This window comes from Scyliorhinus torazame, chromosome 1 (genome assembly GCF_047496885.1).
Source record: "Scyliorhinus torazame isolate Kashiwa2021f chromosome 1, sScyTor2.1, whole genome shotgun sequence".
NCBI classification, from domain to species: domain Eukaryota; kingdom Metazoa; phylum Chordata; class Chondrichthyes; order Carcharhiniformes; family Scyliorhinidae; genus Scyliorhinus; species Scyliorhinus torazame.
In genome coordinates, this window is record NC_092707.1 from 262,853,160 (window position 1) to 262,873,668 (window position 20,509).

A 20,509-nucleotide genomic window follows, 5' to 3' on the forward strand; every position below is an offset into this window, starting at 1 on the left:
GAGGGAGCGGCGTGGAAGAGATTGGAGAGGGCGTCCTGTAGGGGGACTAGCCTACAAGCTATGGTGACGGCCCCATTGCCGTTCTCACCGAAGAAATACACCACAAGCCCGGTGGTGGTGGCGACTTTGAAAATTTGGGGACAGTGGAGACGGCATAGGGGAAAGACGGGAGCCTTGGTGGGGTCCCCGATAAGAAATAACCATAGGTTTGCCCCGGGGAGAATGGATGGGGGATTTGGAATATGGCAAAGAGCAGGAGTAACGCAACTGAAAGATCTGTTTGTGGATGGGAAGTTCGCAAGTCTGGGAGCGCTGACCGAGAAATATGGGTTGCCCCAAGGGAATGCATTCCGGTATATGCAACTGAGGGATTTTGCGAGGCAACAGGTGAGGGAATTCCCGCAGCTCCCGACGAATGAGGTGCAGGACAGAGTGATCTCAAAGACATGGGTGGGGGACGGTAAGGTGTCAGATATATATAGGGAAATGAGGGACGAGGGGGAGATTATGGTAGATGAGCTGAAAGTGAAATGGGAAGAAGAGCTGGGGGAGATTGAGGAGGGGCTGTGGGCGGATGCCCTAAGTAGGGTAAACTCATCGTCCTCGTGTGCCAGGCTAAGCCTGATTCAATTTAAGGTGTTACACAGGGCGCATATGACTGGAGCACGGCTCAGTAGATTTTTTTGGGTAGAGGATAGGTGTGCGAGATGCTCGAGAAGCCCAGCGAATCACACCCACATGTTCTGGTCATGTCCGGCACTACAGGGGTTCTGGGTGGGGGTGACAAAGGTGCTTTCGAAAGTAGTGGGGGTCCAGGTCGAACCAAGCTGGGGGTTGGCTATATTTGGGGTTGCACAAGAGCCGGGAGTGCAGGAGGCGAGAGAGGCTGATGTTTTGGCCTTTGCGTCCCTAGTAGCCCGGCGCAGGATCCTGTTGATGTGGAAGGAAGTCAAGCCCCCGGGGGTGGAGACCTGGATAAATGACATGGCAGGGTTTATAAGGCTGGAACGAATTAAGTTCGTCCTAAGGGAATCGGCTCAAGGGTTCACCAGGCGGTGGCAACCGTTCGTCGAATACCTCGCAGAAAGATAGAGGGAATGGAAAAGAAGAAGGTAGCAGCAGCAGCCCGGGGGGGGGGGGGGGGGGGGGGGAGGAGAAAGAGGGGAGGAACCAGAAGGACTCTCAGGGTTGTTAATATATATGTATAATATGTATAGGTCGTTGCTATAAATAATTGTATATTGGACTGTTAAATCATATTTTTGGAGAGTGTTTATCTGAGACAAGGCAGTTGCCATTTAGTTTTAGTTTTCGTTTTTGTTATGTATTATTTATTCTTTGTTTATAAAACAGGTCATTGTTATTTATACTGTTATATTATTGTGTAAAGGACACACAATGTACTGTGATGGTTGACCAAAAATTTTCAAGAAAATATTTTTAAAAAAATAATAAAATGGTGTGCGCAAATACATAAACATTCCACTGAAAATCTGGTGAGGAACTCTTCCGATGACAGCAAAGTACAAGTTAACATTTGAGTTTCCAGCCAAGTTCTTCAAATTCGCCTCAGGTTCCTGACCCAACATTTGAACTTTTTCAGAAAACACCAGGCTTTTCCAACAAACGATTGTGAGTATACATCTGCATTTTATCAACTGTTTCCATTTTTTTTCATGGGTCATGTCATCAATGTTACTTTTACTGTTTCCGGGTGCGGCAATGACCAGCTGAGTCGCACGTTTCGGCATCTCCCGTTGGAACGGCCTTTTGGGCTCTTAATAGGAGCCCCAACGGCAATTTAAACGGCTAAAAACACTGTGCGGTAAACCAGAAGGGAATCCCCCCCGGACACGCATGGAAAAGGGAGAGGATAGCGGCCGGATTACGGAGAATCCTCTGGAGCAGCGGCAAGGAAGGGAAGCTCAAAGCAAGATGGCGTCGGAAGGTGGCCGTTTGTTATGGGGCCCGGAGCAACAAGAGTTCCTGCAGCGCTGTGTGGAAGAGCTGAAGAAGGAAGTGTTGGCCCCGATATTACAGGCGTTTGAAGGGCTAAAGGAGGAGCAGAGTACCCAAGAGCTGGAGCATCGGGTCGTGAAGGCAAAGACTGCTGAAAACGAGGATGAAATACAGGGCCTGGTGGTGAAGGCAGAAACGCACGAGGCACAGCACAAAAGGTGTGTGGAGAGGTTGGAAGCACTGGAGAATAACTCGAGGAGGAAGAATTTAAGAATCCTGGGTCTTCCCGAAGGCGCAGAAGGGGCATATGTGAGCACGATGCTTCACTCGCTAATGGGGTCGGAGGCCCCGACGGGCCCTTTGGAGGTGGAGGGAGCCTATCGAGTTCTGGCGCGAAGACCAAAGGCTGGAGAAATACCTCGAGCTAGAGTGGTGAGGTTTCTCCGCTACAATGACAGAGAGATGGTTCTCAGATGGGCGAAGAAAACTCTGAGCTGTAGGTGGGAGAACGCGGTGTTCCGCGTATACCAGGATTGGAGTGCGGAGGTGGCGAGAAGGAGGGCAAGTTTCAATCGGGCTAAGGCGGTGCTTCACAAAAAGAAGGTTCAATTTGGAATGTTGCAACCGGCGAGACTGTGGGTCACACACCAAGGGAAGCACCACTACTTTGAGACGGCAGAAGAGGCGTGGACATTCATTGTGGACGAGAAGCTGGAATAGTCTGGCGAGAGAAAGAGCTTCTGGGGCAAAGTGGTGGGGTGATTATGTGGGGCGAGGAAGGGGAAGGGTGGGGGGGGAGGATTTTTCAATTTGTTAATTCTGTGATCCTGTAACTTTTCTCTCTTCCCCATGTTGGGGGGGGGGGGGGGGGGGGAGTATGAGGAACTGTGGGCGCCGGTGGGACGGAAAGGGGAAGGAGAAGGGGAATGCGCCATTAGGGGCGGGGCCGAGTGGGAAAGGCGGGCTTTGTTCCCGCGCTATGGTAATTGTGGCGGGAACGGGGACACAGGAAGGAGGGGGCCTCGCACAGTGGGGGCCGAGGACAAGGGGGGAAGCCGAGGTCAGCCAGAGTTCGCTGACTTCTAGGAGCAACATGGGGGGTGCAACTACGCTAGAGGGGGATCTAGCGGAGAGGGGGGGGGCGGGGGGTGTTAACTGGGTTGCTGCTGTTAAGGAGAAGGGGGAGCTGTTATGGGATGGGGTGGTCGAGGCGGGAGGGCACCGTCGGTGGGATATACGGGTACGTGGGAACCGGGTGAGGAGCTGGGTTAAAAAAGGGGATGGCTAGTCGACAAGGGGGGGGGGGTAAAGAGCCCCCCAACCCGGCTGATCACGTGGAACGTGAGAGGGCTGAACGGGCCAATTAAAAGGGCACGGGTACTCGCAAACCTAAAGAAATTAAGGGCAGATGTGGTTATGTTGCAGGAGACGCACCTGAAACTGATAGACCAGGTCAGACTACGTAAAGGACAGGTGCTTCATTCGGGTTTAGATGCGAAGAATAGGGGGGTGGCTATCTTAGTGGGGAAACGGGTACTGTTTGAGGCAAAGACCATAGTGGCGGATAGTGGGGGTAGATATGTGATGGTGAGTGGCAGATTGTAAGGGGAGGCGGTGGTTCTGGTGAACGTATACGCCCTGAACTGGGATGATGCAAATTTTATGAGGCGTATGTTGGGACGTATCCCGGACCTGGAGGCGGGAAAGTTGGTAATGGGGGGAGACTTCAATAAGGTGCTTGATCCAGGGCTGGACCGGTCGAGGTCCAGGACCGGGAGGAGGCCGGCAGCGGCCAGGGTGCTCAAGGACTTCATGGAGCAGATGGGAGGAGTAGATCCCTGGAGATTTAGTAGGCCTAGGAGTAAGGAGTTCTCATTTTTCTCCCATGTTCACAAAGTATACTCACAGATAGACTTTTTTGTCTTGGGAAGGGCACTGATTCCGAAGGTGACAGGGACGGAGTATACGGCCATAGCCATTTCGGACCACGCTCCACATTGGGTAGACCTGGAGGTAGGAGAGGAAAAAGAACAGCACCCACTCTGGAGAATGGATATGGGCTTATTGGCGGATGAAGGGGTATGTCTAAGGGTGAGGGGGTGTATCGAAAGGTACTTGGAGCTTAATGACAACGGAGAGGTTCAGGTGGGAGTGGTCTGGGAGGCGTTGAAGGCGGTGGTCAGAGGGGAACTGATATCCATAAGGGCACATAAAGGGAAGCAAGAGGGTAAAGAAAGGGAGCGATTGTTGAAAGAACTTCTGAGGGTGGACAGGCAATATGCAGAGGTACCGGAGGAGGGACTGTACAGGGAAAGACAAAGGTTACATGTGGAATTTGACCTGCTGACCACGGGTAAGGCAGAGGCACAGTGGAGGAGGGCACAGGGTGTACAGTATGAGTATGGAGAGAAGGCGAGTCGGCTATTGGCCCACCAATTGAGGAAGAGGGGAGCAGCGAGGGAGATAGGTGGGGTGAGAGATGAGGAGGTAGAGATGGAACGGGGAGCGGAGAGAGTGAACGGGGTGTTCAAGGCATTCTATGAGAGGTTATATAAAGCACAGCCCTCGGAAGGGAAGGAGGGAATGATGTGTTTCCTGGATCAGCTGGAATTCCCGAAGGTGGAGGAGCAGGAGAGAGCGGGACTGGGAGCACAGATTGAGATGGAGGAGGTGGTAAAAGGGATTGGGAGCATGCAGGCGGGGAAGGCCCCGGGACCGGACGGATTCCCGGTGGAATTTTATAGGAAATATATGGACCTACTGGCCCCGCTTTTGAAGAGAACCTTTAATGAGGCCAGGGAAAGGGGGAAGTTGCCCCCGACTATGTCGGAGGCGACGATATCGCTCCTTTTGAAGGAGGAAAAAGACCCGCTGCAGTGTGGGTCCTACAGGCCCATTTCCCTTTTAAACGTAGATGCTAAGCTCCTGGCCAAGGTGATGGCGACGAGGATAGAGGACTGTGTCCCGGGGGTGGTCCACGAGGATCAAACTAGGTTCGTTAAGGGGAGACAGCTGAATACGAACATACGGAGGCTGCTAGGGGTGATGATGATGCCCCCACCAGAGGGGGAGGCGGAGATAGTGGTGGCGATGGACGCTGAGAAAGCATTCGACAGAGTGGAGTGGGACTATCTGTGGGAAGTGCTGAGGAGATTTGGTTTTGGAGAAGGGTTTATCGGATGGGTACAGCTGCTGTATAGGGCCCAGGTGGCGAGTGTGGTCACGAACAGGCAGAGGTCTGACTACTTCCGTCTTTATAGAGGGACGAGGCAGGGGTGTCCCCTGGCCATAGCACTGAGGGGCTCCAGGAAGTGGAGGGGAGTACTCAGGGGAGGAGAAGAACACCGGGTATCATTGTATGCAGATGATTTATTGCTGTATGTTGCAGACCCAGTGGAGGGGATGCCTGAGATAATGCAGACACTCAGGGAGTTTGGGGAATTCTCGGGGTACAAATTGAATATGGGGAAGAGTGAGTTGTTTGTGGTGCATCCGGGGGAGCAGAGCAGGGGAATAGATGATTTACCGCTGAGGAAGGTAACAAGAGATTTCCGGTACTTAGGGATTCAGATAGCCAGGAGTTGGGGAACCTTACATCGGCTTAATTTAACACGATTGGTGGAACAGATGGAGGAGGATTTTAAGAGATGGGACATGGTGGGTAGGGTGCAGGCGGTCAAAATGGTAGTCCTCCCGAGATTCCTTTTTGTGTTTCAGTGCCTTCCGGTGATGGTCACGAAGGCTTTTTTCAAGAAAATCGAGAAAAGTGTCATGAGTTTTGTGTGGGCTGGGAAGACCCCGAGAGTGAAAGGGGGTTCTTGCAGCGTAGCAGGGATAGGGGGGACTGGCACTACCGAGCCTAAGTGAATACTACTGGGCCGCCAATATCTCAATGGTGTGTAAGTGGATGGGAGAAGGGGAAGGAGCGGCATGGAAGAGATTGGAGATGGCGTCCTGCAAAGGAACCAGCCTACAAGCACTGGCGACGGCGCCGTTGCCGTTCTCCCCGAAGAAATACACCACAAGTCCAGTGGTGGTGGCAACACTGAAAATTTGAGGGCAGTGGAGACGGCATAGGGGAAGGATGGGAGCCTCGGTGCAGTCCCCGATAAGAAATAATCATAGGTTTGTCCCGGGGAGAATAGATGGGGGATTTGGAGCATGGCAAAGAGCTGGGATTGTGCAACTGAGAGATCTGTTCGTAGACGGGACGTTTGCGAGTCTGGGAGCGCTGACGGAAAAATATGGGTTGCCCCAAGGGAATGCATTTCGGTACATGCAACTGAGGGCTTTTGCGAGGCAACAGGTGAGGGAATTCCCACAGCTCCCGACGCAGGAGATTCAAGATAGAGTGATCTCAGGGACATGGGTGGGGAATGGTAGGGTGTCGGATATATACAGGGAACTGCGGGACGAGGGGGTGATCATGGTGGATGAGCTGAAGGGGAAATGGGCAGAAGAGCTGGGGGAAGAGATTGAGGAGGGGCTATGGGCTGATGCCCTACGAAGGGTAAACTCATCGTCCTCATGCGCCAGGCTAAGCCTGATACAATTCAAGGTTTTACACAGGGCGCATATGACCGGAGCACGGCTCAGCAAATTTTTCGGGGTAGAGGATAGGTGTGGGAGATGCTCGAGAAGCCCAGCAAACCACACCCACATGTTTTGGTCATGTCCGGCACTACAGGGGTTCTGGGTGGGGGTGGCAAAGGTGCTTTCGAAGGTGGTGGGAGTCCGGGTCGAGCCAAGCTGGGGGTTGGCTATATTCGTTGTTGCAGAAGAGCCGGGAGTGCAGGAGGCGAAAGAGGCTGATGTCTTGGCCTTTGCGTCCCTAGTAGCCCGGCGAAGGATATTGCTTATGTGGAAGGAAGCCAAACCCCCGGGCGTGGAGACCTGGATAAATGACATGGCAGGGTTTATAAAATTAGAACGGATAAAGTTCGCACTAAGGGGTTCGGCTCAAGGGTTCACCAGGCGGTGGCAACCGTTCATTGACTACCTCGCAGGACGATAGAGGAAATCGGAAGGTAACAGCAGCAACCCAGGGGGGAGGGCCCGGGCGGGTCCTCAGGGATGTTTTTGTATAAATATTTGTATTAGGCTATGTATATTGGATTGTTTGATTTTATTTTTGGAGAGTTATTATTTTTGATAGGGCAGTTGCCATTTAGTTTATATATTATTTATTTATTTGTTAAAAACGGCCACTGTTATTTATACTGTTTTACTGTTGAAAAAAGGAAAACCTTTGTATTGTTTTGTTTGGCCCCAAAATTTTTTGAATAAAATATATTTTAAAAAAAAAGTATTTGGCAATTTAACAGATCATGCCTCATTTCAGCCCATCACTATTTTATGCCTTGTAAACCAGTAACACCTTGCCTGATCGACTCAAATTGTACAGCTTGTACATGGGAAAATTAAACAAATGAGGGAGACAAGGAGCAGAATTTTCCTTGCAGGCTTCTGAGCCCTGCCATCAGGCTCAAATCAGGGTCAGAAGCTAAACAGATCACTGCGATTTTCCTCTAAATGGCCAATTTATGGCCAAAGAGTGGGTTTGTCGTTCAATTAAGGGTGGCAGGTGGGCTCTAAATGCTGGAAGGCGAATCAGAGGCCTCCCAGCTTGAAAGCAGCAGTGGCTATAATGGAAGGCAAATGAGAGAGACGGCGCTTCAAACAGGGGCTTCCTCTCTTCAAAGTTTTGGAGCCAGGACACCACTGTGGGAAAACCCCTCCACAAGACAATATGAGGATGCTGCAGGCAAGGAAGGCCTCTAAGCCTAACTTGGGGATTCAACACCCCTTGGTCAGCTGGCTCCTGGCAGCTAATCTGTTGCCCTGTCGTCTCTGGGCACCTGGAAACCAACTGGAAAATCCCAGTCAGCCTCTATTAACACTCCTTCAATTGACTACCTACTGTGGGCAGAACCCCCATCCCACCAACTGGTTTAGACATGGGCGAGATAGAGCTGGGGAACAGACACATAAGTTGGTGGTGCTATTTTTACTGCCTGCCTGCCTCCATTTCTGACCCTGAAGGGAGCAGAAAATTCAGCCAAGAAATCTTTCGATCTGATCAGGATAGGAATCCTGTAATTAGCAAAAATTTTCTCCCCTCCAAAAAGACTAATTTACATAAAGATGGACGCAATACCACTTACCTTTTCAGGTGATGTTGCCTGCTCCATTCAAAGCCCCTAAACTGATTGCGCACACATATTCATCACAACCAAATGACAACATTAAAGTTTATTAAATGGTACAGGTCTGAAAATTATTAACTTTTCTTTCCTCCATCCCGTTAATAAAATAGAAACCGCAGCCACTCCACAATTAGGTTGATTGATTTTGGGGACTTTCAGGGTTGCCCTATAACTAGCCACTAGAAGTTGTAGGAATGTCATCCATTTTATTTGATTCCTTCATTTTATCTTGGTTTGGGAAAACGTTTAGTTCTCTGATACAATATTTGATATTGGGATCTCATTGTGTGGGAAGCATTGGTAAGAAACAAAAATTTAAATGATTCCAATTAGTTGCACAACCCAGAATACACTTAATAGTTCAACAGCGTTTGTCTTAGATGAATAGTTGAAATTATTTTAGGTTAGTACCAAAATTACATTCTAGGATCACACCATTAGAGGAGTTCTATTGTTAAAATTCTTTTTTGTAACAATGTAACTGACTGCACTAAAATAAATTCTCATTACAATAATGCTTATTCTTAGATAAGTAGGGTAGACTGACTTGATCCAGTCAGTGTTTCATCCCTTCACTCTATGCCCTTCTTGGACCAATTAGAGTAACCCAAATGCCACTGGTCCTATTTTTATCCATCAATACCCCATGGACTGAGTAAGGACTGCACAAAGTCAGGCAGTAAAGTGCCAAGAATTGTTGCAGCCTACTCACTTGAGAATTAGTGCCCTTGGCGGAGGTAACTATCGCAGTGCCGAGTTTGGAGATGTATATTAATATAGCAGGCTGTTGGTGGCATAACAAATCAGCACTTTAACCACCAATATCACCTGGCACCAAAAAATACTGCTCTTCACCATACATCGGACCAGTCACAAATATGAAGAAAATAAGGTTATTTTTTTTGATCATGTTTTAATGAAACACTTTGCCAACAAATAATTAATATAAATTGTTTCATATGTCCATGCTTCTTGCTCATTTTATTTCTTCCTTTATTTTTCTGGATATGTTAATTTTCCCACCTCTGACCCCATTTCTCCCCCCCCCCCCCCCCCCACCCATCCTTCCTAGCAATGGACCTTGCGCAGGTGAAAAGCTGAGCTCTCAGACTTATTTCCAATACTGCCTTTAAGTTGATTACTCAGGGATGTACAACCCCACTCAAAAGTAGCCTTGAAGAAGAATTTTAACACTCTGTTCGGTGAAAAAGAAATAGGGCAGCGGTGAACATGAAGTGACAATTTCCTGCTCTGTTCCCACCGATCCTCCATTTTAATGCCATGGTTTTTTGCTGTGGTTGAAGCTTGCTGTGGGTACCTCATCAATAAGTGCAGCTTGGAATCCCAATTACATCCGTGGGCCCCTGACAGCATTTTCACCAAGTCCAAAGTAAAGTGCTTGTGTGGTTAACCCATCAGGCAAAGCTGGCAAGACCTTGAAAGTAAGCAAAGAAAACTTTCCTTTGTGAGATCAGGAGGAACACAAGAGACTGGTTTTCCCCCAAGTTCCCTCCCCAAGCTACAAGACCCTTGGGACAGTGCCCTTCGGTCAGTTACCTTTCTGGCGGCAGTCATCCCTGGATGCTAGTGGGTGGCCTCTTGGTCATCTAGTGGTTGGGTAGCTGCCCCATTGGTGAGCAACTGACCCTGCGGCATTCAGTTGAGGCCTGGCAGATAAAAGTCTGCTGGGGCTCTGAAACAAATCCCCAAGGCAAGAATACTGTCCGGTGTCAAAATCAACACCACGTAATTACATAGCACCTTGAATTTAGCAAAGCATCCAAAGGTACTTTACAGGAGTGTAATCAGATATTAAAAAACAGCCCTACTCTCGACCTCAGCAGGATCTTTGCTTGCCTTCTTCTCGTAGAGCCATTGGAAATGCAGCGGTCTCTGAATTAGGTTTATGGGCTGTGAATATGTGACACACCACATTGACGGCTTGTTAAGACTTTTTAAATTAACTTGCAACTTGAAATGCACCGAGGCCTTCTCAAGTATCTCCTTTTGTCATTTATGTTTTACAAAATGTCAGCTGAGGAACTGCTGTGTGAAAAAGGACCTTTCCCCTTATTCTACTACTCCTGTTCAGGTGAAAGGGCCCAGCAGTGGCAACGTATAATCTGTTCCATTATCAAACCAATTAGGACCTCGGCAATTCAAAATGGCCTTCACAAGAACAATTGTAACAGTGAATATGAATGCTCAATATCAATGGGTACAAAATGGTACACGACCAAAAGATATATTTGATAAAACTTATTTATAAGATGATCCTGGTGTGAATAGAGTCAAAATGTGCTGCTGGCGCCAGGCAGTCAACTTAACAGCTGCAGCTCTCTTTTTGCCCCGTCTGATTAAGTGGATTTTACTTCAATGATCACTGAACCACCCAAGCTTTGTAATGACATGAGCACGGTTGTTATCATTTCTTATTCCAAATAATGCTTTAAATTTCCTACAAACTGTCCACTCATTGCCTTTGTTGTTTGGAGCCTTTCTTCTTCAGCAGGCGACATCTGCTATATGGTTTCAGCTACTAAATTAAGCATGATGATGAATATTACAAAAAAAATGTCAATGTAGCATGAAACACATTACCATCTTTGAAAACTCCTACACCTGTCATGCTCTTAGATAAGGTGCTAATATGCTAATGTAGTCCTTAGAGGGTTAATCAAAGTAGTCCATCAGCTTCAGCCAGGCTCCTCCTACATCTGGCTACAGCATGCAGACTGTCACATTCCTCATTTCTATCAGTGAGTTTTAAATTGCCCAGACAAACAAGCAGAACCAACGAGCTAGAAAAGGTCACACCTGGCGTGTGGTTGGCCTGCTCCCTGTGTCCAATGCTCCACCCACAATTCTCCAGGTTTACGCCACTCTGTCTACTTGTCTTTTGTGTTTCCTTCCTCCCCCAGCTGTTCCATTCAAAAAGCCAGGCTCAGCAATCTGCCCTCCTGAAACTACTTATTAAGCTGGCTCAAAAGACCGGTTCAGCACGTGCCACTTCTTATCTATCCAGTTTCAAAATCCAATTGCGTGGTGCTTAAAAAACAAAACATAAATGGGCTTAACTCTCATTGGCTCCCCTGAAGCAATTTGAACAAAAGCATGAGTGACAAAGACATTCTCCAATATGGCAGGTGTTAGTGTCAGATTCAGCCTTAGGCACACAGGCAAAAAGTATTAGCTTTCAGTTAAAGCTCAGACATGCAGAAACAGGGAAGTACCATTCGTACAGCAGTATTGTTAGTGCAGCTACCTAGTCAGGTGTTAATTCCCAGCACCACTTGTTCCAAAGCGCATCATTTCTAATTAGGAGCTGGAATAAGGAATAGCAAAGCTACTTTTGCTAGCAGCATAAAAGACAAGCTTATTAGTAAAGTGCAGTGAACAAAGTGGTGAGACATCGTTTTTGTGACAGCCTTACCTTTAACAATAACTGTAATCAGACCGTTACATATTTAAATCTGAAGAAAGAGAAAGAAAAAGAGACAAAATACAAAATGAAGTGAATACAAACATAACAGTTCTGATTAAAAACAGTATGAATAATTTTGGCGAAATTAGACTTCATTTAGGGGGCAAACAACGTTCATTTGATTTAAACGCTGCTGTGTAAAATTGAAGAGTTTCATTAATGTCTGGCATCAATTTTCACCAATAATCAAATTACTAATGTATACCTGCACATAAACTCACAATTAAAGCTGAAATACACTATAGGAAATAGTTATTCTTTAATTGGATGTCGCAAAATAATTTGGGATTTTAAAATTCCTACCACATACTCTCAATCATGAGATGCTATTCTTTTTACAGAAGATTAACTCAGAACAAAGCACATCAATGTAAAATTATTTATTGTACAAGTCACATATAAACTGGTGGGATCAACTCTTCGAGGGACGGCTGTGCTCATTATCTCGGTAAAATTAGTTTCCTATTAGAAATTTTGTGGAAAATATTATTAAAAATCTAAATAAGGCACATAGAAATATTGCGATAATGAACTACAACTTCTAAAAGGATATAAACAGCTGTAGACAACTTGCGGGTTCTCCAAACTTAGGCAACACGTATCAAGATATGCAAAACTACATATCTAAAAGCATTGTCTGAAATTTAAAAATGAAAACTGTCCTCAAATTTTGAGGTCAGGCAACATTTCTTTCTTGCTGCAGCAAGATATTTCCGATGCTGGTTTAAAAAAAAAACTGTCACACTGAACACATATGAAAATAACACATGCTACTTCCAGGTAAACAATTAAACAGGGTACTGTGTTATGAAAAGAAAGTGATAATTAATAATACTTGTCAGTTGTAAGCCATCTTCCCTCTTGGGGATAGCAGTGGAGCACTGCTGTGTAATTTCAGCACACTCCAATCTGAGCAATTGTGAAGAGGGCTTTTGTAATGCCAGAGTGTAATGATTTCTACTGTGTACTGTTAAAACTTCATAACAACAATGGTAATTAGGCATTTTAATCAACAACAGAGGGCTGTTTTTCTTTGCTCTTTCTGCTCTACATAACATAAAAAATAATTTTGAATCATCTGTCTTAGAACTCATCAGTAATACCAGGACATTTGAAAAGGGGTTGGCTTTGTTTTACCCTAGCTGCAGCTTTCATACATGCATTATGGATGGATCACAAATAATTGTAAAAACAGAACCTGAACAAACGGCTGTCTTGGTTAAGATGTAATGAAAACTAACAAACCCTGGTGCTCAGTGGTTTAGGATTAACTGTTCAGCAACGTATAACATTTTACTGGTCCCTTATGATGGCCAAGTTTCTTGTAGGCAACTCAATCAACTTATTTTACAATAAAGGGTGGCACAGTGGTTAGCCGTGCTGCCTCACGGCACCGAGGACCCGGGTTCGATCCCAGCCCCAAGTCACTGTCCGTGTGAAATTTGCACATTCTCCTCGTGTCTGCGTGGGTCTCATCCCCACAACCGAAGATGTGCAGGTTAGGTGAATTAGCCATGCTAAATTGCCCCTTAATTGGAAAAAAAAGGTATTGGGTACTCTAAATGTATAAAAAAAAACTTATTTTACAATAAAACCATTACAATCTGTGGAGTTTTTCTCACGATGAGCAGGATGAATCCTCAAACTTTCAATTGGCAGTGTTTAAAGAAAGCTACAAATCCAAGCTAGTTCTAGCGAATACAAGATCCATTCTAAACAAAACATTCTTGCTTTTATCTGAGATTATTAGAAAAAGAGTTTTTTTTTTAAAAAACAGCTCATTGCTTCAATACTAAAATGTTGTTGAAAATAATGCTGGACATGGAACAAAAAACATTGATGTTTCAGTTGACTTGCTAAACTGAATCCTGATTGCTTCCTCAGTATTATTTGAAGAAATGCAAGGTTCTCAATGTCATGGCCAAATTCTATCCTTCAATTGTTAAAAACAGACTATTTATTTTGGTTGCTTGAGGGACTTCACTGCGAGTAAATTAATTGGCACGGTTTCTATAAATTACAAGAGTGACACGCATCAGAAATATTCCGATCCGGCTTAAACACTTTATAGACCATAGATCATAGAATTTACAATGCAGAAGGAGGCCATTCGGCCCATTGAGTCTGCACCGGCTCTTGGAAAGAGCACCCTACCCAAGGTCCACACCTCCACCCTATCCCCATAACCCAGTAACCCCACCCAACACTAAGGGCAATTTTGGACACTAAGGGCAATTTATCATGGACAATCCACCTAACCTGCACATCTTTGGACTTTGGGATGTCTAAAGTTGTGAAAGGTGCTATGTACAGAGACAAGTTCTTTCTCTTGGTACATTCTAGCCCGGTGGATGCTATCTCTCTAGATCACTGCTGTGATTAATGTATTGGTGAGCCTACAATGTCAATATACCATGTAATGCCTGGGAATTGGGGCTAGGCTGTAGGTGAGTGCAATATGCATCGTTAGTCTGTGCAGCCTGTCCAGACTCAATTGGTGGAATAATAACCATATGAGCGATTACAGTCAATTCCACTACTATTCATCAAATTGAAAGTCAACAATTGTTTAGTACACTGGAAATGACACTTGCACACTAATTCCCCATTATACTGGTTTCCCAAGGTGGATATTAGATTGGACTGAAGTGGATTCTTTAGATCACCATTAACAGCAGGTCCGGGGGAATCTACATCGCAATTTGAATTGTTCCATATAAATAGCGACATTCCTGTTAACAAATGACAATATAAAACATACTATAATCCATGAGCTAATGGCCTGAATCATGTTATTGCTTTTGGCCAGGAAAGGGATGTCACTATCGCTATCCCATCGCTCCTTCATGCACTACGTTCAACAAGATTGATTTGATTACAGCGCCCTTGTGATTGTCAAACTTACATTATGTTCAAGAATGTTTGGCTAATTGCATTAGCTGTAAGTAGATTCAAAATTAGGTTAAAATTCACTTTTAAGTCAACTGAAAACTGGAAATCCGAAGATGAAAATGAACTGTGGCTTCTCTGATAGTGTAGTGCATAAATACACCAGTTGGTGTGATATTGAGCCACACAGGACGTGCAGGTTTCTGGTTTGAAAGTGGTCTGTGCTGAAGTGGCCTATTTCAGTCACAAATGCTGAGCATACTAAGCAGGGGTTTCTACTCCTGATCACTGCCCAGCAACTCTGCTGGAAGGGCTCATGTGGATGTCAGATGAGGGCACATTTGGGCTCAGCTGTGATGCCTCTTTATGGTTCACCAGCCTATCAATAAACAATGTCCACATTTTTATATGATGAAAGACTACTTGGAGGAGCATGAGTCACCATTTCCAGAACAACGGAAAAGAAAAAGACTGAATACAAGAAATACCATTTTATATCTATATTAAATATTAAAAACACCATTATGTTTTCATCAGTTTCTGGAAACAGATTTGAGAAAAATGTACTGACTACACAGAATGAAATTCAGAATTTTCATCATAAGTAGGATTTTCTTGTGTGAAGATAGCAATGGGAGACTACAATCAATGAATGTAACCCTAATAGTACTGTCGAGGAGTCAAAATTAGATATGCTATTGTCTAGCCCTATGAGTCTGGACTGAATGAACAATTTCTTTATATATCAGTAGCTTTCTTTTCCCAAGAAGATTACAAATGAAGAATATTTTAAACCTGAATTAACCGCTTAAAACGTCATGTTACAGAGTTAAAAAATCCCTACAGTTTCAACTTAAATGTTACAGAGCAAATTAAACAACCATAAGGATCGGTGGAAGGTCCGTACAAACAGTTTCCAAAAAAACAACTGGAAATGAGATGGAGGATGGAAGAAAATAAGTGCAGTCGAATTTATAAAGTATCTCTCCTTAGGTATTCACAGGGGAGGCATTGCATCATTATTCTCCAGATACAGTCTGGGCTATAAACTTTTCCATGACTAGTTCAGGAAGAACTAACAGGAGGCAGGATTTTACCTGTGTGAGTTGGATGAAGTCAGAGCTCTCATTCCCAAGAGGAGGAATGCTTCAAACCCGCTGCTGACAGTAATTTTAACAAAACTATGTGAAATATTTCAGAATGCAGAATACTTTAAAGCACGTTTTATGTAATTACAGTGCCACTTTAAATAGTTTACAATCAGAGTTTACAAACAGAATTCTGCCCTCCACCCACACAACAGTTAGTAATGCAAAATAAATAATGGCTGAACATGCATGTTCTGTTTTGCAGAAGAATAAGTATTAGGATCCTGGACAAGAACCCAACAATTTACAAACTGTAAAACTGAGAGGAAAGGATACTTCACCATTAGAGTGATAACACTGACCAATAGATATCTTTTACGTTAAAACAAACTTTAATTTAAACACAAAATCAATCACATTAGCAAGAAAGTAATAGCTCTACAGTTAACAGTTAAAACACTTCCTAAATAAATGGAAAAACTTTAACTTGCAAACATATATATATTCCAATTATGTTAACCAATCGATAAAAGCAAATTACTGCAGATGCTGGAATCTGAAACCAAAAGAGAAAATGCTGGAAAATCTCAGCAGGTCTGGCAGCGAAAAGAAGACAGTCCAGACTCATAGGGCTAGACAATAGCATATCTAATTTTGACTCCTCGACAGTACTATTAGGGTTACATTCATTGATTGTAGTCTCCCATTAACACTATCTTCACACAAGAAAATCCTACATGTGATGAAAATTCTGAATTTCATTCTGTGTAGTCAGTACATTTTTCTCAAATCTGTTTCCAGAAACTGATGAAAACATAATGGTGTTTTTAATATTTAATATAGATATAAAATGGTATTTCTTGTATTCAGTCTTTTTCTTTTCCGTTGTTCTGGAAATGGTGACTCATGCTCCTCCAAATAGTCTTTCATCATATAAAAATGTGGACATTGTTTATTGATAGGCTGGTGAACCATAAAGAGGCATAAGGAGAGAAAAGAGCTAAAGTTTAAAAAAAATCTTTTAAAAAAAATCTTTTATTGTCACAAGTAGGCTTACATTAACACTGCAACGAAGTTACTGTGAAAAACCCCTCGTCGCCACATTCCGGTGCCTGTTCAGGTACACAGAGGGAGAATTCAGAATGTCTAAATTACCTCACAGCACGTCTTTCGGGGCGTGTGGGAGGAAACCGGAGGAAACCCACGCAGACACAGGGAGAACGTGCAGACTCCACAGAGACAGTGACTGAAGTGGAAATGAACCTGGGACCCTGGAGCTGTGAAGCAACAATGCTACTCACTGTGTTACCATGCTGCTCGTTTTGAGTCCAGGTGACCCTTTGTCAAAGCCAATAGACATAGAAAGTGGGAGATATTTATACTGTAGGGTGAGGGAATGAAAGATGAGTCATAGCCACAGAAACCAAGGGAAAAGAGTGCTAATGGCAGTCCCCAGAGAGAATAAAAGGTGTGAAAGGCCAAGCAGCAGAGAACTAAAATCAGAGGGTAAGCTGTGACAGATGTAGATGTGGGGGAGGGGGACATGGGTGGGAAAGAGGTAAAATGAGAAAAAGGGGGGGGAAGCAAAGGGGAGAAAAGGGGGGGGGGTAAGATAGGGTGAAAGAGTGGGGGGAGAATATATATAAAGAAAGACAAGAAAGAAATAAAAGATAAAAGACAGTTAAAATGAAATGGGATGAAAACAAAGGGGCCGAGGTGTGGTAGAGCTAATCATCTAACGTTGTTGAATTCGATATTGAGACCGGAAGGCTGTAGCGTGCCTAACAGGAAGATGAGATGTTGTTCCTCCAGTTTGCGTTGAGCTTCACTGGAACATTGCAGCAGGCCATGGACAGACATGTGGGCATGGGAGCAGGATCTTGTGTCAAAATGGCAAGCAACGGGAAAGCCAGGGTCCTGAATGCCACAGGCCGAAAGTGCCCAGCAAAGCGATCACCCAGTCTACGTTTGGTCTGTCCGATATAGAGGAAAAACAAAAGTTCAAGTACTAAAACATGAAGTACAAGACATTTGTACAAAGCAAAGTAATGCTGCTGTTTGGTTTGACATAACCACAAAACGTATTCAGTTAAGTGGAGGACACTATACATTCCACAATCCATTGACCAGAGTTGTACTAATGTTAATAATGAGCAAAAAATAGTTCAAAACAAATCTGGAACCACCCTCAAGTAACTCAGTGTTTAAATGTCTTAGAGGGAGCACTAATGACTTCTTCGGAAACCTGTCAATTCAGGCCCCACCGCAGAACTTCAGCACATAACCAAAGTGGCGCTCCAGTGTAGGAATGAGGGAGTACTGCATTCCTGGAGGTGCCATCTTTCTGCTGAGATGCTAAACCAAGGCACCATCTGTTTGCTCAAATTGACAGATGATCATGTGGCACATGGAGATAAAGCATGGACGTTCTCCTGAACAACAACTTTCCTCGACCAACATCATCAAAAAAAAAGAGATGAATTTGTTATTTATCTTATTGTTGTCAGATCTTGACACAAGCAAATTGGTTGCCTGAGTAATGACAGTGAATATACCTACCCAAGGTGTGTGTCAGGACCCCGCAGACGTCCCAAGGGGCTGACTCCATAGGAATTGCCCCTGTAGACCAAACTTTTGATGGACAATTCCCCTGCTTCCCGAGACCATCCAACAAAGTCAGAGTCAAGAGTCTTGGACAGTTCCAACTTAGCTGGATGGTTATCCAGGATATGTTAGACAGAAAAATCCTAGTCTAACTCCTGGGTAACTACAGAACTGAATCCCCAATCGTACAAACTTACCATTCCCTACTCCAACCACAACCCCCTGACAATTCCCTCCTGATTTGATCTGACTAATCCCCATCACCCGACTAACTGACCAGCCCCCGATCTGACAACCCCTCCTGACCCACTTGCTACCTACCCACCTGCAACCTTACAACCCTACCCACATGTCACCTCATGTTACTCATCTAACACACCACCACTTTATCCAGTTGCCACTTACCTCATTCATCCTCTCATTCATCGACTAACCCATTCACTTGTTCATCCATCCATTGATCATTCACGAACATTTACACTGTGCATTTTATTTTTGAAAATATTTTACTCAGGCATTTACATTTAAAAAAATCCAAAGCAGAAGCAAAATCCCACAACATTATAAATAACCAACATCCAATCCCCCCCCACCCATGCTCCCCACCATCGCGCCCTTCTCCCATCCTGCCTTTCCCATTTTAACTCCATTACCGTCACCCCCCCCCCCCCCCCCCTTGCTGACCCCTCAATCCTCCTTAAAAGGAGTTAATGAACGGCTTCCACCTCTGAGCGAATCCATCAACTGACCCCCTCAGAACAAACTTGACCTTCTCCAGTTCAGGAATTCCGGCAAGTCACTCACCCACACGCCCGCTTTCGGTGGCTCCGAGTCTCTCCATCCAAACAAGATCTGTCTCTGGGCTATTAAGGAGGCAAGGCCAAGACATCGGCCTCTCTCGCCCCCTGGACTCCTGGGTCTGACACCCCGAATATCGCCACCTCTGGACTCGAGGGGCTGGTTTAGCACAGTGGGCTAAATAGTTGGCTTCGAATGCAGAACAAAGCCAGCAGTGTGGGTTCAATTCCCGTAACAGCGTCCCCGAACAGGTGCCGGAATGTGGCGACTAGGGGCTTTTCACAGTAACTTCGTTGAAGCCTACTTGTGACAATAAGCGATTATTATTATTACTATTACTGTCACCCCCAGCACCTCGGAATTACGTCCGCAAACCCTTGCCAGAACTCCTTTAGCTTCGGACATGCCCAAAATATGTGGAGGTAATTCGCAGATCTCCCCCGTGCACCGATCATACCTATCCTCTACACCCTCGAAAAGTCTGCTCATCCGCACTACCGTCATGTGTGCTCTATAAATGACCTTAAACTGAATGAGGCTTAGGCTTGCACACGACGAGGACACATTCACCTTCCGCAGGGCCTCAGCCCACATCCTGGACTCCATCGTCCCTCCCAACTCCTCCTCCCATTTACACTTTATATCCCATACCAGGGCCCCCTCTCAGCTTATTGTAGACCTCTGACTCCTTCCCTTTCTCTAGCTCCTCCTTCGACAGCACCTTATCCTGCAACCCCAAAGGGAGCAACCCAGGAAAAGACGGCACATCTCTCTTCACAAAATCTCGAACCTGCAGGTACCTAAAACCATTCCCCCTGGGCAGCTCATACTCTTCCTCCAGGTCCTCCAACTTTGCAAAATTGCCCCCTATAAACAAGTCTCCGAACCGCTCGATCCCCATTTGCCGCCACCTCCGAAACCTTGTATACAGCCACCCCGGTGTAAATCTATGGCTGTCACAAATCGGTATCCACATCGAGGCACTCTCCAGTCCCAAATGCTGCCTCCACTGCCCCCACAACATCAAGACTGGGCTCACGGAGTGTCTGGCCGGTGAGAACGGCAGAGGCGCTGTCAACAATGCCCTTAAGCTTGTTTCCTTACAAGAGGCCGCCTCCATCCGCCCCCTAGCCAACCCCTTCCCCACCACCCATTTCCTAACCATGGCAATGTTCGCCGGCCAATAGTAGTTCATTATATTCGGCAATGCCAGCATCCCCTCTCCTTGCCCCTGCTCCAAAAAAGCCCTCCTGACCCGCAGGGTCTTCCCCGCCAACACAAACCCAGAAATCAGCACATCAACCTTTTTAAAGAACGACAAATATCAGGAGATTCTGAAATACGAACAAGGACCCTTGGCAGCACTGTCATCTTTAATGTCCGCACCCCTCCCGCCAGCGACAATGGCAGCACGTCCCACTTCTTAAAGTCCCCCTTCATCTGCTCGACCAACCTAGTCAAATTCAACGTGTGCAACTGCG

General features: G+C 45.4%; 1 protein-coding gene across 8 annotated transcripts in view; it reads right to left on the bottom strand.

The window, feature by feature from the left end:
• Nucleotides 1-20,509, bottom strand: part of ralgapa2 (Ral GTPase activating protein catalytic subunit alpha 2) — an 855,222-nt gene that overhangs the window by 88,078 nt on the left and 746,635 nt on the right. For 7 of the 8 annotated variants that reach the window (XM_072505626.1, XM_072505670.1, XM_072505634.1 and 4 more), the window contains one exon: nucleotides 11,599-11,638. In XM_072505626.1, the coding sequence (XP_072361727.1) occupies nucleotides 11,625-11,638 (14 nt within the window). In that variant the 3' untranslated portion in view covers nucleotides 11,599-11,624. Of the gene's footprint in view, nucleotides 1-9,239; nucleotides 9,601-11,598; nucleotides 11,639-20,509 lie in introns of those variants that run through there. The other variant, XM_072505616.1, reaches the window with a different exon arrangement.